The sequence below is a fragment of the Ursus americanus genome, chromosome 4 (genome assembly GCF_024610735.1).
Source record: "Ursus americanus isolate L20-20 chromosome 4, mUrsAme1.1.p, whole genome shotgun sequence".
NCBI classification, from domain to species: domain Eukaryota; kingdom Metazoa; phylum Chordata; class Mammalia; order Carnivora; family Ursidae; genus Ursus; species Ursus americanus.
In genome coordinates, this window is record NC_142130.1 from 38,334,665 (window position 1) to 38,358,695 (window position 24,031).

At 39.3% G+C, this 24,031-nt stretch overlaps 1 protein-coding gene across 1 annotated transcript in view; it reads left to right on the plus strand.

Moving 5' to 3' along the window:
• Positions 1–11,829: 11,829 nt before the first annotated feature.
• The window catches only part of IGSF11 (immunoglobulin superfamily member 11), a 136,091-nt gene continuing 123,889 nt past the window's right edge, over positions 11,830–24,031 (plus strand). The window contains exon 1 of the mRNA XM_045785133.2: positions 11,830–12,183. Coding sequence (XP_045641089.1) covers positions 12,132–12,183 — 52 coding nt within the window. The 5' untranslated portion in view covers positions 11,830–12,131. The remainder of the gene's footprint in view (positions 12,184–24,031) is intronic.

The following is a 24,031-nucleotide window of genomic DNA, read 5'->3' on the forward strand; positions in this document are numbered from 1 at the left end:
TAACAATAGAATCCTTTTGTTTGAATCCATCTGACTTGTCTCTTCATGCTTAAAAAGGAGGTATTTGAATTAAAAACAAATAAAACTATAAGCAATAATGATGACAACAAAAGTAGGTAGAATTTTCCCTCTCTTGAAGCCTGGCTACTAGAAAGTGACCTTGCCATGGGCTCAAAGAAGTAACCATCATTCTCAAAGCAAAAGAACAATGCTTTCCCTCCCCAGGTGCCTATTCTGTCTTCTGCACAACAAAACTCATGGTTTTACATAAAAGGGGGAAAGATTGAAGGAAAGTATGATTTACAAAGGGAGGGGTGCCTGGGTGGCTCAGTAGTTAAGCATCTGCCTTCAGCTCAGGGCGTGATCCCAGGGTCCTGGGATTGAGCCCTGCATGCTGAGCAGGGAGCCTGCTTCTCCCTCTCCTTCTCCCCCTTCTTGTGTTCCCTCTCTCGCTGTGTCTCCCTCTGTCAAATAAATAAAAAAAATCTTTAAAAAAAGGCAAGTTAAAAATGCATAATTTTAATCATTTCAAAATATATTAGTTACACATTCTGTTGCTTAAGTCAGAAATTACCTACTTCTCCATTGTTGATTAACCTTCCATCTTTTTAGAGGAATCGTTTTTTCAGAGCATTCTTTCCAGATCTCTTCAACTATTTTGAATTCTGTTACAGTCCTGCTTCAGTACCTAAACTGTCTCCTTCATACCACTGTTGCATTTGTTTGCAGGATTACATGTAAATTTCTGCATTTTCCACTAAACTGGAGGTTTCATAAGAGCAAAGATCTTTTGATTTTTGCTGCTTAATATATCACCAGAGACTTGGACAGGGCCTGGGATATGTAAATACTGTAAAACCACATTATACTATGCCTCATAAATAATGAGAATTAACGTAGAATGGAATTGGCTATTAATTCCTGTCCTATGTTCAGTCCTTTTGCATATTGGAGGTACCAGGATGGGGTGGAGGCTAAAGTGCTTACTTTTTAAGGGAGGACGTGGTGGGGTGAGGTTAGAAGGTTAAATGGGAGGCAGTTATGTCTTAGGAAGCCTACGGCATGTCCATGTATGTTCACAACAAGGTAGTGAAACAAGTGCCAACTCAGTATTCCTGGAATGACTGATATTGCTGTGGAGTACCAGTAACACAGGCCCCACCAAAATTTCCATCAGTAGCCAAGCTTTAGTTTAATGTGCCACCAGGTGGCGCTAAACCACAGCTAGGACAGGAGTGGATCTGGCTCCAGCAATAGGACCTCTGGAACTCCTGACCAGCTAGCCAATTTATTAACCCAGTCATTTTATTAACCTCATAATAATGCAAACATGCATTTTATATGATCTAATTGCTTCATTTCCACTTAACACATAGTATGGGGATTTCTCTGTACTTGTCGAATTGATGAAGGACTGTAGACCTAGGTACATTCATTAAAGGTGGAAGGACAGGGTAGGGTTGGTTGTGAGGCATAGGTGTTTGTTAAAGCAATAATGCCTTAAAGTCTCTCATTTCAAAGATCTGTCCAGAGGTCTTTTCAGTTTATTCTGTGAAGTTATCTTGATTCTGAGAATTAAATGAATTCAAATGTTTGCTTAATGGCTACAAAATACAATGCAATGAAAAATTTTTGGTGGGAATATTAAGTCCATGAAATGGATGTTTTATGCCCATGAGGGTGGACTTTCAAACATAAAACCAATAATAAAATCAATAATTTATAAATAATAAAATCAATAATCTACAAATAATGATAATAACAATAGCAGCTAACATTACTTGCTAGGTTGATTATCTCTCAGAGGTTGTAGTGGGCATTTTCACATATATTATCTTATTGGATTCTTATAATAACCTGTGAGGTGAGAATTATATTCCTTTTTTTAAAAGATTTTATTTATTTATTTATTTATTTGAGAGAGAGAGAGAGAGAGAGAGAGCAGGAGCATGTGCCTTGGTGAGCGGGGTAGGGGCAGAGGGAGAGGGAGAAGCAACCTCCCCACTGAGCAGGGACCCCTAAGCAGGGGTTGGGCTCCACCAGGGGCTCAATCTCAGGACCCTGGGATCATGACCTGAGCTAAGGGCAGATGCTTAACTGATTGAGCCACCCAGGTGCCCCTATATTCCATTTTTACAAAGGTTATAGTTGAAGCCTAGAGAGGTTAAGTGTCTTTCCAAAGTTTATTTAAAAATATATGTAACAGAGTTGACATTGAGCAAACCTTTTATCATTTAGAATTTCAAATGCAATGCTGTGTTTTGTATTTGCCTTGTTTGCTTCTAGGTTTCAGGAAAGATACATTACAGAGACCTGAGCAAATCTCTAGGACAAGAGGAAGTGTACTATTCCATAGTTTTGGTATGTAATTTGGAAAGAGCTGGCTATTAAAAAAAACAACGTAATAGAATCTTGGTAAGAAGCATATATACAGGCATATAAAATCTACCTAAGGGTAGGTCTGTTAGCCTAGGTTCCCCTGAAAGTTTCTCCTGAGACAAAGGTTTATGTAGAGTTAGTTTAATTAGGAAGTAATTTCAGGGAGCAGGGTTACTTGGTGAGGGAATGAAAAAAGAGAGGGAGGAAAAGCCAGTCAAGGATGTATTCATTGTGTTTTGGTTACTGTTGATCATGCCGGGGCCTTCTGAGGAGCGTGAGGGACTAAGAACTGCCCCCCTTGGAGAATGCAAGACGGTAGGCTTATCCATTGGCTCCCATCCCACACGGGTCAAGAGTGGCCCCATAAGTATGGACATCCTTGTGCTTCTAGGTTACACACATCAGTCCCACCAGACCCCTGCCCATGTCCCAAGCAGCAGTGTCCTGAGTAGGGAGAGCTACTTTGGTGTAGGCAATAGCGAAGCAAGCTACTGTCAGATTGTATCTGTGAGAAGCTGATCTGAGCCTGAGGCAGAGGCTGGAATAAGAGGTGGGGCTGAGAAGATCTGAAATGCTGCACAAAGAAAGGTCTAATACTCTTCCTTTAGGAATACATAGTATTAGCGTGTGGATTTGGGTAATAATGATTACATATATACGGATTTTCTAAAATGATATTAAAGCTGTGAACCAACTTATTGAAATTAAATATCTTTTAGGCCATCTAATATTTTCTTCGTTGTGTTTCCATAGAAACACAGCATGGCTCACTGTTTTTAATTTGAGTTCCAATTTTTATGGGTTATTACTGATTTTATTATTAATAGCACATAAAATCCAGGTATTATTTAATCTTTCAAGCACACTAACTATAAAATTTAATATTAATTTTTAAGGGGTGGTGGTATCCACTGAATTGTGTAAGTACCTTTTAAGGAAGAGTGTTCCTTAAGAGAGTCAGAAGACAGGCTAAAATCTGAACAAACAATTCTTTAGTGCTAAAAAGTAGCAGAAATAGAACCAGTTACAAACTGCCAATCAGGTTGCTCATTCAAATAGAGGTATTAGGGTATAGTGGAAAGAATACTGCCCTTACAGTCAGAAAGGTGGGGTTTTACCATTTGGGTTTTACTACTTAAAAGCTGTATTTTTTTTTTTTTAAGATTTTATTTATTTATTCGACAGAGAGAGAGACAGCCAGCAAGAGAGGGAACACAAGCAGGGGGAGTGGGAGAGGAAGAAGCAGGCTCATAGCAGAGGAGCCTGATGTGGGGCTCGATCCCAGAACTCCGGGACCATGCCCTGAGCCGAAGGCAGACGCCCAACCGCTGTGCCACCCAGGCGCCCCAAAAGCTGTATGTTTTTGACCTAGAAGCTTAAAGTTTCTCTAAATCTTGGTTTTATTCATCTGGAAAAATGAGGGGAAAACTATCCATCTCACAGGGTTGTTGACAGGATTTAAATGAGACTCTGTATGTTAAAGCAGATAGCATGGTGCCAGCACGTAGCAAGTACGCATAAATACGACTGAATTCAAATCTGAAACATACATGCAACACTGGCTCTGATCCACATGCTGATCAGATATGTTACCAGACTGGAGGCCATCTTTTTACAATTCCTGGTTCTTTTCATGGCTTGTTTCTTCGTATTTTTTGACTACTAGTCGAGATGTTACCTCTTTAGGAAGATAATCTCGGCTCTAATCAAGTAGGACCTCACCCTCTTTGAAGTAGAAGTTCACGAATATCTCTAACCTCCTTCTAGAAAGGAAAGAACCTCAGAACACTTTAACTCTGAAGACAATGTTCTTGGTGGCTAGTGATAGAAAGTGATGGCGGTTAATTAAAGCAGGAAAGGTCCAGGATGTTGGGTAGCTTATAGAAAAGACGGGAAGTCTCCAGGGTCAGAAAACAAGCAGCAACCAAAGGAGGCTAGGTCACAGAATTACGTCATAGGAACAGTCCAGGGACCACCAGTGCTGGCACCAGGTGCTGGATGGCATCATAGCCACAACTGCCTCTGTTCAGTGGACAGTCGAATTAATTCTTCTTTATCCCTTGTTTATTCTTATCCCTTTGTTACCCCTGAATTTTTGTGATACCTACTCAAGATTTACAGTCCAGAGGTGAGCCTCTCCAATTGGCTAAACCTCATGTTATGTGAGCACAGTGTAGTTGCTAGGAGGTCAGGAAGCATTTTTGGCTTCTGCAGTAGAAGGTACACTTTGGTTCTCAGTGAGAATAAAACTGGGGAATTCTTGAACACTGAGAGTCTTGATGCTTAGCAGTCAAAAAATACTTAGCAATCTTCCCCAGAGTCTACTCCTTCAAATGCCCAACATCTACCAATATTTTTTTCCTTATATTTATATTTTAAAAATACATAATATGTGTATCTTCTTACAACTATAAAATCACTCAATTCTACCTTAGGAGACAATCCAAAGTCGTCTCCTCCTCCTCCTCCTCCTCCTCCTCCTCCTCCTCCTCCTCCTCCTCCTCCCCCTCCCCCTCCCCCTCCTCCTCCTCCTCCTCCTCCTTTTCCTAAAGACTTTATTTATTTGAGAGAGAGAGAGAGAGAGAGCATGAGTGGGGGGCAGGGACAGAGGGAGAGGGAGAAGCAGATTTCCCACTGAGCAGGGAGACTGATATGGGGCTCAACCCCAGGACCCCGGGACCATGACCTGAGCCATAGGCAGACGCCCAACCGACTGAGCCACCCAGGCACCCCCAAAGTCTTTTTATTATTTATGGTTCCCAGATTTAAGTGCAGTGGTGATATCTATTCTTTTTAGGTTGTTCTTATGTCCTGAGATTCCTCAGTCTGTGGGCTGACCATAAAATTACCTACCACCATCACACCCTAAATAAAACAAGAAGAGGAAAGAAACAGAAGGTTAGTTGAAAGTGTAAATATATAAATGACACAGCAAGGAAGGAGATAGAGATAGAGGATACAGACATTATTTCTGAAACTAATTATTAGGCCATAGCTATGTCAACTCTGCATCTTTAAGAGGTAAGATTCTTTTAGCACATTCTTTGAAAATACTTAAGTTTCAGTCCAGGCCTTGAGTCCAGAATTTTGGGATTTAAGTATCTTATCTTCTTTCTTTAAGCAATGTAGTACCATTAAAAGTATTCTCCCACCCCAAGCTTCTTCATACTGCTTTTACTGTTCCCTGAGAGTAGCATCCACATCTCAAAGCTTTGCCTTCAGTGTGCCCTTAATGAAATGATCATATGATTTCTTTTTCTTAATCTTTCAATGTAATGAATAACATTAATTTTCACATGTTAAACCAATCTTACATTCCCGAAATAAATCCAGTTGGTGTGACGAATTAATTACCCTTTTTAAATATATCACTGAACTTGATTTGCTAATATTCATTTGCATGAGTCAGTATTTGGTAATCAATATAATGCTAGCATCACAAAATGAGTTGAAGAGAGTTTCCTTTTTCTGTATTGTCAAGTAGTTTGCAAAAGATTGGAGTTTTTTGTTTCCTGAACATTTGGTGAAACTTCCTGATAAAATCGTTTGTAGTTCTATTTTCAGGAAGATTTTAAACTATTGCTTTAATTACCTTAATTATATGGGACTATTCGTATTTTCTGTTTATTTTTAAGAAAGTATTGCTAAGTTATATTTCTCTAGGAATTTGTCCCTTTCTTCTAAGCTTTCAAATTTATCAGCATAAAAATTTTCAATATTCTCCTTATCTTTTTAATCTCTATAGCATCTGTAGTGATGTCTCCTTTTTAATTATGATATTATTTAAGATCTCTCTTTCTCTCATTTTAAATTTTAGATAAGATGGTTGGCAAAGGCCTCACTTCAGGTGACATGTGAGAAAAGACCCACAGGAAGTGAAAGGAGAGCTATGCAAAATCTAGGAAAGAATGATTTTATTGGTTCCAAGACAAACATGCTCCTGTTTGTTCAAGGAACATTGAGGAGGTCATTGTAGTGAGAACTGAGTGAATTAGGGGAAAATAGAAGCAATTAGACAAATAAGGGGGGACTAGATCAAGTTGGGCCTTGTGGTAAGCTGAAAATGCTCCCCCCCCAAAAAGATACCCACTTCCTAATTCCCAGAACCTGAGAATATGTTCCCTTACTTGGAAAAAGGGAATTAAGGTTGCAAATGGCATTAAGGTTGCTTTTCAACTGACCTGGAGATGAAGAGATTCTCCTAGATTATCCAGGTGGACCCACTGTAATCACAAGAGTCCTTAGATGTGGAAGAAAAGGCAAGGGAGAGAGTCAGAGAGACAGCAATGTGCGAAGGACATGGCCTAATGTTGGTGACTTTGAAGATGGAGGAAGGGGGCCATAAGCCCAGGAAAGCAGGTGGATTCTAGAAGCCAGAGAGGGTAAGGGAAAGGATTCTCCAGAAAGAAACACAGCCCTACAGCCATCTTAATCTTAGCCCAGTGAGACCCATTTTAGACTTCTGACCTCAGACCTATAAGATAATAAATTTGTGTTGTCTTATACCACTAGATTTGCAGTGATTTGTTATAGCAGCAATAGAAATCTAACACAAGCCCTGTAGTTTATAGTAAAGACTTCTACTTTCACTGTGGGTGAGACAGGAAGTCATCAGGCACAAGAGTGATCTGATCTGATTCAACAGGATTGTTCTGGATGCTGTGTTGAGAATAGACTGTTGAGGAATTCTTTTTCCATGTAGCTTCTGGCTTGACTTTCCCCTGTTTTATTGAGGATTCATCAATTAATTTAAGGTTAAAAATATATAATCTCACATTTCTTTTGTAAGTTAAGGTCTCCACTCTGTTTTGCTGCCAGAAATAAAAGTTGAACTGTACTTTAAAGTTCTATGGAAAACTTCTTTGGAAGACTCAGAGTTTGAGCCAACTGAAATAAGTGACTCCCAGTACCAAATATATAAAATCAAGTGAGAGGTTCAAAGAGATTAATTTGGATTATTGAATACTGGTAGAGACTTTGAAGAATATTTGAAAATTATTTTCCTTGCATTATTAGAAAGAGAATACAAAGAATTGAGGTAACATAAAATGCTTCTTGTGCTATTTCCTTTTTCAAGTCCTAAAGATTATTGTGGCACCATTTTAGATTTGCTGTTAGAATGAATTCAGCAGCATTTTGTCCTAATGGGCCCTGCTCAGAGAGTAACTTTGCCTGAAAATAAATGTGTTCATAGTAAAAGGATTTCAAGGAAATGAATCAACTTTTCCCCAAATGGATGAAGATGTGAAACTTTGCTTCAGCAATATTCAAAGTGGTGATAGGGAGTAGGCTATGGTGACGGGGATGGAAATCTGCTTACCTTTGTGTAAAACCTATCTAGCACTGCTCTACCAGAGGACTGGGCAGAAACTGACAAAACAGATATCAGAAAGACTAAACTGTCAATATATCTAGGTTATAAATTGATCAAACATTTGAGTAGGAGGTTTTAAAATATTAAATGGTTTCTTTATATCTTAACATAGAATAAATAGTTATTGGCTTGCTAATTACTCTAATGATTCCATTATTATCTTCTCCACTCCTTTATTATTATTTTATTTATTTATTTATCTATCTATTTATTTGAGAGAGAGAGAGAGAATGCACGAGTGGGGGGGTGGCAGGTGCAGAGGGAGAGAGTCTCAAGCAGACTCCACACTGAGCATGTAGCCCTAGGCTGGGCTCGATTTCAGGACCCCGAGATCATGACCTGAGCTGAAATCAAGAGTCTGATACTTAACTGATGAGACGGAGCCTGGCTCCCCTATCGTTACTTTAGAGCCTTAACTGCCTCTTCAGAAAGGGGAAACGGGAACAATTCCTTTCAAATTTTACTTTTATAAGGACCAAGCTCTAGGTTATATATGGTCCTAAGCAGCTCGATTAAAATAGTTACAGAATGAGTTACTGGCTCAAACAAGGACCAAAAGTATTTTCTAACTTTAAGAATGATATTCTTATAAAATATTCCATAGACAATCATCTTCAAAAACTTAAATGCAATTAACTTTTAATTATATACATAAATGAAGAGGGATAGGTGCTATTAATAATTTAAAGTAGCTAATTAAAAATAATTTATATTTGGCTTTGGAAAGCCTTATAATTCCCTCCATTTTTCTTTCTTAATTGTTTTTCTCCTAAGCTAATATTAAAATTAATTTTCCATTCTTGAATGCAGAGTAACTGATTGTAGAGAGATGATCCAGCATTTTGACGGGTTGAGAATAGAAGCTGGTCTAGGATTACATTTGGATTTGGATAATCCATATTTAGATATTTAGAAATTGATCATATTCTCATGTCATCAATGTTTTCTAGCCAAGATTATTACTACAGTCTTTCACAGCCTTTTACCCTAGGGTTCCTGGTCCCAGACATTCCCCTCTCCATTTCTTCCTTGGTCAGATAGACCAACCATAGCAACCTTAGAGGTGGGGGTGGGACCAAGATGGCTGAAGTTTTATGGGCTACTTATGTGGGGGTAGGGTGGAAATGGTAGGGGTGGTATGGAGGGGGGATACATTTGAGGTGACAATAGCAGTGTTGTTGTCGACAGGTTACGACAGACAGCAGTGTTGTTGTCGACAGGTGACGACAGACAGCTTTAAGATACTATGGTTTAAATAAATTTCTTCAGATGTTGGTCTGTAAAGAGATAAAAGAGAAAGACTTTGTGGTGTGGTGGGAAACAATAGCACGAATGTCAGAAGACCTTGGTTTCAGTTTTGCCTTGGTATTTGCAATCCCTTGATCTTTTTGTGACTCAGTGTCTTAATATGTGAAGAGGGGGTAATAAGAACTGCCTTACCCACCCCGGGATATTGCTGTGAAGATCAGAGCAGATAATATATGTGAAAACATTTTGAAGTTTATAAAGTATTATACAAATGTAAGATGTTGTCTGTTGCTTTAGAACTTAGAATACTTAAGAGATTTAAAGAAATCCTACTGTGGTCATAAAACAGATTAGGATGAAAGAGGTGGTGGAACTCATCATTGCTAATAACAAATTGACTCGAAATACATGCCAGTGGTGTTATCTCTGTAAATCAAAACACATTTTTTTCTCTGTTTCCTGTGAGAGTGTCCTTTTGGAATGCTCTGTGAATGGCACTTGGAGTTTCCAGTACCCCCAATCTGCTTCCTGTGAGTCCATCATCTACCATCTGCCCCTGAGCGTCTGAGCCACCAGACGGCTGCCTGAAATCGGATCATTCCCACTCTCCCTTCAGAAGCTACATTTCTTTTTCTACAAAAAGAGCTACTGCTTTTAATAACTCACCAGCTCCTGTGGTAGAAGGTAGAAGTACACTATGGTGACATAGAGGCAGGAGAGCGAGCTCACTTGCTCTAATTCATGACCTTGAGGATATATTCCATGTACTGCTGTAAGTTTTTTGAAGGGTGGGGGTCATATCTTACACTTTATGCTTAACCCTCAAGTTAACTGTGTCTTACACAGTGTAGATACTTAGTAAATACTTGAATAGATGTGTTAAGAAATGTATCAGGCAACTTGCTTTATCAGGGCTTTTCATCCTAGATTATTAGGTTATTTATTTAATTAAAGAATGAATATTTTATCTCAATATTTAAACCTGGGGTTATAGCGACATGAAGACCTATTCTGAGTAACACCTGCCATTTGACAGCCTTCTTGCTTTTCTCTTGATATTACTCTTAAGTGGGTGCTTGGGTGGCTCAGTCGGTTAAGTGTCTGCCTCTGGCTCAGGTCATGATCCCAGGATCCTGGGACTGAGCCCGGTATTGGGCTCGCTGCTCAGCAGGGGGTCGGCTTCTCCCTCTGCCGCTCCCCCCTGCTCATGATCTCTCTCTCTTTCTGTCAAATAAATAAATAAATAAATAAAATCTTTAAAAAAAACCCTATTTTATATTACTCATGCCCTATTTGGGACTGGGTTTGAATGTGGGAATATGTAAAGGACAAATGAAGAATTGAATTGGATGGAGAAAAAAAATCTAGTCCTTGCTGTGCAATTTAAAAGAATGAGAATGAGCCCAGCGATGAAATTACAGTTGAAATTTAAAATTTTTGTTATTAATGTCAAATAATCTACACCGTCATATTCTTTTTTTGCCATTAGAGATATGCTAAGGGATTCTAACAAATTGGAAGTAGTGAGCAAAGTTGAAGCATCTTCAATTTATAATCAAACTATTATCTTTTCAGGATATTGGTATTAAAGGTGATTGGCATTTCTTAATGTGTTCTCTTTTTTTTTACTTAAAATTATAACATCACCAATTTCCAAAAAAAGGTGCATCCATAATTCCAGCATCTTGATACTGTTATTTTTCATATCTTCCAATCGTTGTCCAATGTATGGATGTTTTACATATTTGCCTTTCTCCTGTGCATACTGTTTTCATTCTGAATTGCCCTGAGAGTATTATAGCTGCCACATGGGGGCTCAAAATTTCTGAGTGGCCCCAAGAATCCTAATCTATGCTGCTGTAGAAATTGACCAGAATGGTTTGACATTCCCCCGGGGAAGGTATGTCCAAAATTTTTAGAAAGTTCCCATTGGAGGCTGAAGCAGAAAGTGACCATGGGCCGTTAAGACACCAGAGATCCAACGGAAAATAAATGAAGATTAGTTTTTATAAGAAGAGAAGTAGGTAGATATTTAAGTAAAATAATTTCAGATGCCAGAGAAGGTCTCTCTTTCCACCCAACCAAAACAATCAGGAAACAAAAAATAAAAACCCAAAGTAACGATCACCATAATAAAATCACCCTCTCGCTAGTGAACAAAGAGTTGAAATTAGTTTAAGAAAGCCATAACGTTTAAAGCGGCTAATTTTAAATATTAGAAGTTGAGATAAGTTTTACTAAAAGGGCAAGAGAAGATGGTAGTGTCTTTGATAGAAACGGGGAATGAGGGGCATGGTACAGCCCTTACGCTCTTTTAAGGAAAAAAGGGTAGTGGGTGGGTGTGCGGAGAAATAAAAGAAAAAAAAGCTATGGAATAGAACAAACTTCATCAATTCTTAATTTTGCCAGAATCAGAATTTTGCCAGATTACGTAGGTTACAGAAGAAAGGAAATGGACAAATAGGAATCATCTGAAAACGGCAATAGAAAAAAGTCTTGCTGGACGATGGTTGTGGAAAGTCCTTCCTAGAGGACTCTGGGGATCCAGACTGACACCCCTGTCTGGAGAGTGGTTCAGGGCAGGGGTGGGCCTTGACCGCAGGCCAGGAGGGCGGCCTCCGGAGAGTCCCCAGCGGCTCTCACAGTGGCGTGCGGGAGAGTGGGCGGCACCGCGCACAGGTGGCCGCGGCAGTGCCAGCGCCAGCTGCGCGCCGCGCTCGCTCCGCGGGTGGGCCGCCAGGCGTCGCGCTGGAGCCGCGGTTGCCCGGGAGACCGAGCAGGGCGAGTGGGCGGCGCGGAGCCGAGCCGGGCTGCTGCCGGACTAGCTAGGCGAGAGTTGGGGGGGGAGTGGCTCCCCCGGCGGCGCGGCGGGCCGTCGGGTCCTGGGGCAGCGCGAGGTGGCCGCGGCGCTGCGGGACGAGGCCGGACAGCCGGGGACGCGCCTGGTCGCAGCTCAGCGTCCGCGAAGCGGGGCGGCGCGGGAGCAGCACTTGCCTCGGCTGCGCGTCCCACGGTCCCGGCCCCGCCGGGCGGACCCGGCTGCCCCAAGGGCGCCGAGAGCCCGGCCCGCGTCTCTGCCGTCGCGACGAGGAACCGGGCGGGCGGCGGGCGCGCTCCCCGCAGCCCCGGGATGACTTCTCCGGGCTCTCCGCTGGCGCCTCTGCTACTGCTCTCTCTGCACGGTGAGTAGCCCGAGCCGTCTGCTCCCGGTGGGGCCAGGCTGGGCCGGGGGGGCTCGGGGAGACTTGTGCCAGGTCTTGCGAGCCCAACTTTGCCAGGGGCCATATTCGTTGCTGTCGGCGGGGGCTCATGCGCCCACCCGCACGGCTGCTGTTCCGCCCGCGCCCCCGTCCCGCCCCCCGCGCGGCTAAGGTGTCCCAGATCCGAGAGGCAACTGCACCGCTGCTCGGTTTCCGCGGACCCGGGACCTGCTTCTGACCCCCGCTGTGCTTTTTAGATATCCACTCCCTCACTTACTGGGTCCAGGGAGAAACAGTATTTAGAATCAGTTTCCGTTATCCGGCGGCCCCAGGAAAAATGGAGGTGCCTTTAAAAAAATTGAGAAAACTTTAAATTGTAGCTTTACCATAACCTTTAACAAGCATATGCAGGTTTGACTGAAAATGTGCTCTTTGCTTTAAAAATAACTATACACTATGTTCGAAAATATATTTTTTTTGTACTCTAGCTTCTGAATTGGCTTACGGAAATAGAGTATAAAAATATTGGAACAAAAAGACTAAACGTGTGGTTAATTTCTTAATGGTTTTTAAAAAACTATTTCATTTTCTGCTCTCTGTTAAATCTTTCTTACATTTTATTTTCTATGAATAGCCATCATGTTTAACTCTGGTTTTCATCTTATACACTGCCTTTTTCTTTTTTGAGTGCACTGTCCTTGGAATCAAGTTTTCTGTCCCATTTAATTGATGAGATTTATTGAGATTTATTCTGAAGGTTTTGTTTAAAGAGCAGGTTCAATTATTTATGGAATATTGTGGCTAACCTTGTTTGTTTCTGGAGATATCAGTATGTTTCCCATAGTTTTGTGGCCTTATTTGAACTGATAATGAACTGATAAGTAACTTCATTTTAGTCGACTTAAATTGTTCAAATTTATTTAGTTGGGGAGAAAGGAATACAAAATTTCGTGTACTTTTTCCATAAATGCCAGTGACGAAAATCATCAAAATTACAGATAACTTGCCTAGAGTTCAGTAGGTATATTTTTGGTGATGATGTGTAGACAATAATTAAGTGACATGAGTCTGTGCTTCCAAATTAATTTTGTCTGGTTACCCGATTGAAGGGGTTAGCATTTTTCTCTGTCCTACTTCTTTAAAGTCTGAAATAATTAGAGTAAATGAACTTTTTTGCATAATTCCTTGGATATAACTGAAAAGGGTATAAATATTACTATAAGAGCAGCCAAAATTTTGGTAAAAATAATCTGTTCTTAACTGTCATCTATTATAATAAATGCTGTAAATAGCTCTTTGTAAATAGCGTTTGTGTATAGTTTGTTTTTGAATTATTAGGCAGTACTTTTAAAGAGTTGATGTAATTTGCAGAAGCAGCCTTACAAGGTCATCCGATTTGTTTCCTTTGCTTCAGCAGAACTATTCCTCAGCTATCCTAGGATGTTTTTAAAGACTTCCAAGGACAATTCAGCCTTCATGATAATCTGTTCTGTAGAAGTACTTTTCACCCTCAGAAACGAACAATTATGTTCCTTTGTTCAACAGATGTTTACTGAGCTACCACTCTGAATTTGGGTGTCTGGTGGGGAGGGATGGTGGAGGACAAAGATGCACAAGAGGTTGCAGCCCTCGAGGAGCCTGCAGTTCTAAAACAGGCTGTAAGCATGCAAAATGATTAACGATACGAGGGATATATGATGAGGGCTATTTATTAATGGTGATATCAAGGAAGACTTCATAGAAAAGGTTACTTTTGATCTGGACTTTGAGTAGGATTTGAATTGGCTGACATGGAGTGCTTGGGCTTTCTTTCCTAGGCAAAGGAACAGGCTGGGCGAAGGATATGAAATGGAAAGTGCAGGGGCGTATTCTTCAAAGGCCAAGTGTCTAGCTGCTAGAGCAGGAGATGTGTGCAAAGGAGAAAGGGCTAAAAAAGTAGTAAGAGTCGAGAGCCTTGAATGCTGAAGTTGGGATTTATTCAGGAGGCCATGGGAAGGCCACTGTTCTTCGATTTCCCCTAAGATGGGCAGGGGAAGGGGGGCGAACAGCTACTGTGTGCCTGCTTGTGCCTAGTAGTCTCCATGTCCTGACTGCCATTAAGTTCTTGAAGTCAAAGGCAAAGTTGTTTTGAATGAAATAGGGCCCATCCCTAGGACTTAGAATGAAGGGAAGGGGAGGATTGGAAACCTGAACGAAGTGGCTTCATAATGAAGGGGTAAAGAAATGGAATGCGGAGTAGATAACTGTTGTAGCATTGGCTACCAGGAAGGCTTGATGCACGAAATGCAGAAATAGAGAGTCTTTTACATTTTTGAAAGAAAATAGATGTCAAGAGATTTCTGTTTTTATTTTTGTTTGAGTTTATGTGGAGTAACTCCAAAGGGAATTTGAACTGAAAAGTTGTCTTCTATATAGTTCTACCAATAGGTTAGATACAGCTGAAGTGTTTTTAATACTACTTGTGATTCCTTGAAATAGCAGATAACTTTCCAGAATCTGAGAGAATCTATAAAAAGAAAGTAAAGATCACAAAAAAATTAAATGAAAATGAAAAGAATTATGATCCTGAATGTTAGCATTCTGAAAAATTTCTTGTGAACTTTGATTCTTAGCTCTAACTTGACTTATGTAACTGCTTTGGCAGGATTCACTTTTTAGTAAAAAATCTGTAGTTTGACCTACATGAAAGGTGACAGCCACTGGATGAAAACTTTAGAGAAATTAAGCTTAATGCACTGTATTTTCAATGTGGACTGTTCAGGAAGCAATTTAAACATTAAATCACCAAGTGCTTCTAAAATGTTATGCTTAGAACTGTTGTCAGACTCAAGGTAATGATGCAATGGGTAAAGATTTTCCCCCCAGTAACAGTATGTGGCACATTTTCGAATGTGTTTTCTCACTTTGATAGTGGAAGCATTTATAATGAAAAGTCTCATTTGGATCTTCATACTTAAGCCATGTGATTTAGTGCCAAACAAGGTGATGTGCTGGGACAGAAGATTCTTTAGTTGCAATGAGTTCTACAGAACAAGGGACTGGAAAGACTAGCTGGTTTGGGGAAATCGTGGCACTCCCCCTGAAATTTTCATCTACATTAGTTCATTTAGAATAGGGATCCTGAATTTATGTTCTCCACACTGGTGATATGTTAGGCAGTTGGAGGTAGGATTGCTGCATTTCTGGTAGTGCATTCCCTTCAAGTACCCCCCTCCTTTGTTTGATAAGGACTGTCTGGCATGCATGTAACTCACCCTTGCATTTTTTTTTTTTTAAAGATTTTATTTATTTATTCGACAGGATAGAGACAGCCAGCTAGAGAGGGAACACAAGCAGGGGGAGTGGGAGAGGAAGAAGCAGGCTCATAGTGGAGGAGCCTGATGTGGGGCTCGATCCCAGAACGCCGGGATCACGCCCTGAGCCGAAGGCAGACGCTTAACCGCTGAGCCACCCAGGCGCCCCCACCCTTGCATTTTGAAAACATCCCTTAGACCATCTGGAGGCTCTGATATCCTCCTTCAATTATAATTGAGAATAACTGGTTTCAGAGGGGTTGTCAGTTCTTGGGTGGTGTTCAAAACACCATCTGATTTGAGCTGAATTTGGTCTTAAAAGTGGAAAGTTAATTAGTTACTTATTAGTTAAGCCGATTTACCTAAACTGTGGAAGGATTTTTTTTCTTTCTATTAAAGTTTGGGTAATTGATTCCCTCTGTACCTGGTTTCTTACCATCTAAGAAAGAGTAGTTTACGTTTGTGAGGGTTTAAAAAAAAACATGAAGTCAACCAAAGAAATAAAATCTGCTTCCTAATTTCACAAATGGTAGACTCAGCCGTTGATGTGGTACCAGTTCATCTTCCCCATTGCTGGGTACCACATAGATGCTATATGGTGGGACTCTGCCTCATATATGTGTTATAGGAAGATCAGATTTTTGCAAATATCACTACAATTTTTATGTTTATAGAAAAGGACTAAAAAATACAAATTTGCCAATGTGAAAAAAAAGTCTGTTCAGTAAAAAAAAATTCTTAGAAGAAGTCTATGTATTGGTTTCCTTTCATTTAACATTTTGATGTTGAGAGGTAACAAACTGATAGTATTAGGTGCACCCTTTTATTTTAGAAAGGGGTTGCTAGTAAAGAAGTTGAGATGCCAGAAACACTGAGTTCAGGAAATTGTACTATGTAGAGTTCTTTGGAAGAATCTTCAGAGAATTAGGTGAAAATCAGCAGCTGTGAGTGATAGTGGATTGGGATTTAGGGTTGGAAATTCAATGCTGTTTTTTCATCCAGTGTCACAACTGCGTGACATTGTGAATGGAACTCAAGTAGAATGGGGGCCACTTCTAGGACAGTCTTAAAACACCAATTAATCCAATATTTTTAAAAATTGGAAAGGGGTTTAAATTTTTTCCGAAGTCTGTTGAAGATCACACCAGTGGAAATTTTAACAAATGTCCTAATTTAGAGAGCCCCTTACCCACCTTTGTCTAAAGTCTCTCCCTGTTGACAGCAGTTGCTCATGTAAAACCTTCTTTCCTTTCACTTCCATATTCTCGGTAATGTTGATTCTTTTCTGCCCTCTCTCCTCCTCATCTTCCATTTTGGAGGATGTTATATTCTATTAGCATCAGGTTCTTTTAAGGTAAATACATCTAGCCATTCACGGCTCCTTCCAATGACTTAGCTCTACCTATTTCAAGGGTATACCAACCCTGGAGTCAAGCAGACCGACCCAGAAGTCACCTTAGAAGCTGGGCATTGTTGAGGATATGTGAGAATGTGGACATAATTCTACGGTAGTATTTCCCCCTCGTTCCATGAAGTTAACTTCATGATATAATTCAGTGTGTATACATGTGTGTGTATATATATATATATATACATATATATATACACACACACAATTATACATGTATATATGTGTATATATGTACACTTTCTCTAAAAGGCAGTACCATACCTGGCGCAGAGTAAGTGTTCAGTAGATACTTGAGAATGACTAAATGAGTGGTTACTCATACAATTGGTAATCTTGTGTGCCCGCAGTACCTGAAAAGAATGTTTTTCCTCCCTTTTAAAGAAAAAGAATTTTTGTTAAGGATTTTTTAGGGATTTGGTGTGACTGTCAGCTTCAGTTTATCTTTAAACCTTAATAATTATTTTGTGGAACAGAGGTAATAGAGATTTATTTTCATAGACTTTACAGATTCTATGACTTTGGAAGTTAATTTAAAATGTAATACAGATCTTTCAAAATTGATTTTTAGTTTATTTTTAATCATGAAATTTTGAAGTTGTCTCCATTTGAAACATTTTTTCCTAAGGAATTTCTGAAGATGTTGCTCCATGCAAAAAGAATGACCTTGGACTTCTGGGTGTTCATTTAGAGCCATCAAGTTTCCGATTTCCATGCCTGATATTCTTCATTCCCTGGGCCTATATGCCAAAACTAGTCTCCCAAGAACAGAGATAATTAAAATAACACCTCTGTAGTTTAAGCTTAACCCCGCCCCCCACCCCTGCCGACATCATATATACAAAGTACTGGGGATGCTCTTTTGGAAATAGGAGCATTACCTAGATGAGCCTGGAGTGAAGGCATCATAGCCTGCTCCCAAGGGAGATTGCCAGTGGTGCTGCCCTCCCATTGCCTCCCCTTTTCCTGTAGTCTATGCATTTCCCTCCAGAGTTTCTTCCAGCTAGGATTCATTCCCTATGGACCATCCTCTCAGTCTGCAGTGATGTTTGTATCTTTTGAAATGTCCGAAGTCTTCTACTAATCATAGCTCCATCCTCCACCATGTACTCAAAGATGCCTTAAGTAACATCAGACATTTTTTATAATACTTCATCTTTGTTTCCTTGTACCAGGTTCATCACTACCTGTTATACAACTTCTGTCAGACCCATGGGTCAGGATCATTTGCCAGAACGCAAAATACATGCCAAAAAGTGAGGGTGAAGTGTAGTAAACATCACTTGTTGCAGAACACATTCTAGTCAGCCTAGCATTTTAAGCTTTCATTGGTTAAGAAAGCCTGTAGTACATTTCACTTATGCATATTGTCCACGTGTAAATGCAGACTGTTGTAGACTTAAGACAGTCTTCTTGTTAGCAAGACTTAAGACAGTATGCAGACTCTTAATCATAGGAAACAAACTGAGGGTTGTGGGGGTGGGGGATGGGAAGGAGGGGGTAACTGGGTGACAGACATTGGGGAGGGTATGTGCTGTAATGAGCACTTGGTATTATATAAGACTGATGAATCACGGACTTGTACCCCTGAAACAAATAATGCATTTTATGTTAATTTATTGAATTAAAAAAATCCATTTTCTTAAGTACATTTTAGAATGATCCAAGATTTCTTGCTTAAAGGATGTGTTTCCATGTTGTTTACTGAATTAAATAAAAACTCTTCATCACAGGAAAAAACAATGAGGATATATTGCCTACCTCATCTGGTTGTCATGAGACTCGTGTAAGGTAAATGTTTAATAAATATTATTGTCATTACTCCCATTTTATGAAAGAAGAAAAAAAGGCAGTATGCAGAACATGTGAAAAATGTGTTTACCATATTAGAAATTAAAAGTAACGTTTAAAAATATTTATTAATCAATTTAAAAACAACAACAATAAATCCATTGTATATTGATATAAGTAATATATTTTCCTGACAAGTAAGAATTTTTGCCCAAACCAAAAAATACTAGCTAGAAGAGTGGCACTGTTCCACAGTTTTGGAAATCTCTTAAATGTCTGATTCATTAGAAGACAGCTGGATTCCTCTAACTGCTTTTCTGCATTTAATTTATTATGATACGTTGGTTTGGTTAAAATATATGAAGAATATCTGGCCTGACACAGATATGTAGTTGGAGGAGGAAGGGGTGTTTTGATAGCATTTTCAAATAATTTTGGATATTCTTTGATCTTCACCAAAACTCAGTAAGTAGTTTCTTTTTTTTTTTTCTTTTTTTTCAGTAAGTAGTAGTTTCTTAAGGATTGATTATCATGCAAAATTAGGAACCATATCAATAAACATTTCTTGTTCTGTTATTTTAAAATCCATTGGTTTATCTTGCAATTTGAGTGGATCTTTCATTCCTACATGAATTTCTGGTACACTGTGCGTTGATAATTTGGAACATACTGGTTCCTCGATACAGATTTTACAAATGTTGATGTACATTAAATTGTATAATATAAACAAATCACATTTAAAAAAAAAAAGATTTTATTTATTTATTTGACAGAGAGAGAGAGACAGCCAGAGAGAGAGGGAACACAAGCAGGGGGAGTGGGAGAGGAAGAAGCGGCTCCCAGTGGAGGAGCCTGATGTGGGGCTCGATCCCAGGACTCTGGGATCACGCCCTGAGCCGAAGGCAGACACTTAATGACTGAGCCACCCAGGTGCCCCACAAATCACATTTGTTAATAGCACCATTGATCTTATCAAAAGAGCGTTTAGGTCTTGAAAAACTATTAAGCTACAATGGTAGATACAGGTTTTATAAAATTTTAATATTTCCACAAATTTTATCATTGGAAACAGCTGTCAGTTATTTCCCCTGAAGGGATGGTTTTATTTTGTTCAGTTTTGAGAAAATGCCTGCCACATACCTAAGTCTGAATAATTGTAGTCTGTGAGTTGTTCTTTCAAACAAAAATGCTGATGCACGAAAACAGCAACTGGTTCACTGAGCTTTGTGCTCAAGGAGTCGCACCAGCGCTCTTCCGGGGACAGCCGTTTTGCTTGGGTCTGCAGCATAAGTGACCTATGGCTCATACTGCCCGTTTTGTCACAGGATACTATAAAAGGTCAAGATGTAATAAAATTACTGTTACTGCTTTGTCAAAGGCATTCTTTAGTGAAACTGGATTTTCCTTTTTCACTGGGAGCACGTGATGGTGAAGGCCTGCTGCTGTGCCTGTGAGGACGGTCAGCGCCAGTACCTCAACGACGGTAAGGCGCCCGCGGCTCACCCTCCGCGGTGTCCACACCGTCAGCGCAGACGCCAACACAGGCAAAAGGCAAACGACAGTGTACCATTATTAAGAACGTGGCTTTTACCTCACAGATTTTCTGGAAGGATCTTAGACACCCTGTTAGGTTCACGGACTGTAGGAAACTGGTGTTACTATAATGGAATATTAGACGCTTTTTTTTTTTTTTTGAGAATTGTTTTTGGGCCAATGGCCAACAATTATTGCATACTATGTAGGATGGTATTAAATGAAGTATGTGTATATTATTTAAGCATGATAAAGTCATTTAAAATTTTTTATTTTCATATTTTATGTATGTTTTTAATTACAGAAGTAACATGTCCTAGGCGTAAAAATTCAAAAAATGCAGAAGTGTTTAAGAATTGACTCATACCCTACCTCCACCCACCAAATTCTCTGGTTTTGCTGTGCATTGTTCCAGACCTTTTTCTAATGACAAACAAAGTCTGCATGTACATGTACTTTTTTTTTCTTTTATGAGGATCTTTGTGGATCAGAGAACCAGTCATTTACATTTTTGGAGCTTTTGTTTACCCTCTTTATCTAAAATCTACGTTCAAAGTTCAGTTGTTTGACGGGATGTAGTAGGAAAGTAATTATAGCCACTAGGTAGAAAGTGTGTGTGTGTGTGTGTGTGTGTGTGTGTGTGTGTGTATGTGTGTATTTTGTATGTGACTAACAACCACCATGCCACCAGATAATTTTTCATGAATTACTCATATTGTATTTTAGGTCAATTTTATTGAAGTATAGTTAACTATGGTAAGATGCTCTTATTTTCAGTATAATATTATATAGTTTTGATAAATTTATGCACCTGTGTAAGCAGAGTCAAATGTAGAAATTTCTATCACCAAAAAGAAAAGTTCCCTCCTGTGCCTTTGCAGTTATCTCCTCCATTCTTGGGTCTAGTCAAATGTTGATTTGTTTCTATACGTATACATTAATTTTGACTGTTTTAATTTACCTAAATGAAAGCATATTATTTGTGCTTAAAAAGTACAGACTTCAGGTTTTTTATTAAAAAGATCCATGTTCATTTTACGTTAAACAGTACAAAGCAGGAGAAAAGAATGTTTCCACATATTATTCCAAACCACACCACCCTGATATGTCCATTTTAACATTTGATGATTATGATTTCTTTCTTGATAAATCTAGGTAGAGTCCTGTCATTTAGAATTGTTTAAGTGCTTACTTTGTTCTCTGAATTAGTTCATGTTTTCACTGCCTATTTCTGTCCAAATTGAAGGAGAATTTGTATACGTATGTCATTGAGTCAAAATGTCTTTCCTAGAATTTGTTAGAAATTACTCCATATCTCCTGACATTGACTGTTCCTGTGCTGAAGTGTGAGATCAGTCTAGACTCTCTAGACAGTGATTTACTTTTTGTATGTGGATGTCAAAACCTTCCTTTATCTTTATAGTTCGATAGGTAAACCATAATTTATCATGATGTGCTTTTTTTTTCTGTGAGATATTATATCTCTTCAACCTGCATACTCACATCTTCCTGCATTTCAGATCTATTTTCCTGTATTATATTTCTGGATATTTCCATGTTTCTTATCTTACATTTGCTATATCTAATACTATCTGTATATTATTTTTGTCTCTTCTACATAATTTTATTTTTAAAGTTTTTCATTCAGCTTATTTAAACTGAACCCAATTCACTCATTTTCTCATATTTTCTTAAAAAAAGAAATAATGTCATAAATACCATTCTATAACTTATTTGTAAAACATAACAATTTAATATGGGTATTTTTCCATCTGTTACAAGTTTCATAGTGCTGTTGATTTAAAGTGGAAAGGCTGTGAACTTTTTATTTTTTTATTTTTATTTTTTTTATTTATTTTTTATTTTTTTATTTTTATTTTTTTAAAGATTTTATTTATTTATTTATTTGACAGAGATAGAGACAGCCAGCGAGAGAGGGAACACAAGCAGGGGGAGTGGGAGAGGAAGAAGCAGGCTCATAGCATAGGAGCCTGATGTGGGGCTCGATCCCATAACGCCGGGATCACGCCCTGAGCCGAAGGCAGACGCTTAACCGCTGTGCCACCCAGGCGCCCCGGCTGTGAACTTTTTAAAAAAGATTTTATTTATTTATTTATTTATTTATTTATTTATTTATTTATTTATTTATTTAGAGCGTGTGCTCCAGCAGGGTGATGGGCTGAGGAAGAGGGCGAGAGAAGGGCTCTTGATCATCTGTTACAAGTTTCATAGTGCTGTTGATTAAAAATGGAAAGGCTGTAAACTTTTTAAAAAAGATTTTACTTATTTATTTATTTAGTGTGCTCCAGCGGGATGATGGGCAGGGGAAGAGGGAGAGAGAAGGGCTCTTGATCTCATGACCCTGAGATCATGACCTGAGCTGAAACCAAGAGATAGAAGATCAACTGACTGAGCCACCCAGGCACCCCAAGCCTGTGAACTTGTAAAAAACAAAGACCAGGGAGTTTTGCTCAGGCAGACAGTGTTACTTAAACGGAAAGCTTTGGAGGATGTGGTTAGGGCAGGTCTGGATTCTGACTCTAGGTTTTATGTCATCGATGGTGCTTCCCAGCTCTTCTCATTTTCATGAAAGAGGATGTTTTTATACAAAGCCAGGTGGTCTCCAAAATGGAGAACAGTTAGTTACATTGGCAGAATTTTCAAAATAATCTGGAGATTCATAAACTCCCTGCCTACTATGGTATCTTGATAAATGTAGTTTGTTTTCAGATCATTAAATTTTTCCAAAATGGTTTTAACAACTTAAACATAATTCGTTTTCATGAATAAATTTCCTGAAATTGGGATTTTTAATTCTTCCTAATTTGTGATTTCAGTGTCCTCAGAGCAAGGCATGTTTTAGCTGCCCTTTGATCAATCTGTATTTCTGGTTTCCATCTTAACATTTATACTTGTTTGGACAAATTACTTGCTCTCTCCCCACCCGACCCCTCCTCCCTTGTTACTTCAGTTCAAGGGGTTGAGTTTTCTTTCTCATTAATAAGAACATGTAAGGTTGTGAGCCACAGGGACCTGGACTAGGACGGTCTCTTAGAGCCTTTAATTCCATAATGTCCTTGATCTGAGGAAGCCGCTCGGTAATCTCTTCACAATTTCCATGACCAAGCCATCTGCCTGCATTAAAATAAATCAAATCTGCTTACTCCTTCAATGTCTAACAAATATTCTATAAACTGATGATGAAGTCCATGAACACAAATAATTTGCAGTGTTGAGCACTTCCTCTGAATTCTCAGCTCAGATTCTCTTGACATAGTGGAAGTTGGCATGCCAGCTTTCTCTTTGCAGTAAAGGGTAGGGGGACCTTTTCCCCTACGCCTTTGATTCCTGTCATCCCAAGCATGGCAGGGGAACTAATTCAACTTTTCCATATCTAGATTAACCTTCACAAAGCCTTTCTTTGCCCTTCTGTGTCATATGTAGCAGCTAATTAAGTAAACAGACATATATTATCTAATTTTAATATGGCAGTGGGCATGGATGGTGGGGAGATATATATACATATATATATCTCAGGCAGACTGAATTGTGTCTGGCCCAAGCTTCTGCTCTCAGGCAGACTCTGGAGTCTGTGTGGACTGTGGCGGCGTCATGCTGTACAGATGCGTGATCCTGTGGCCTGTTCCTATGCAAAATAGTTTATTTTTTCATATCTGAACCCCCCAAATCTTGAGAATATTTCCTCTTGCCTTAACTTCACTATCCTTTCTTTCCTCTCCACATTCAGTGTTTTTTATCCTTATCATTTTAAGTTTATATTGTTCTAACAGCTTTCTGGCCGATG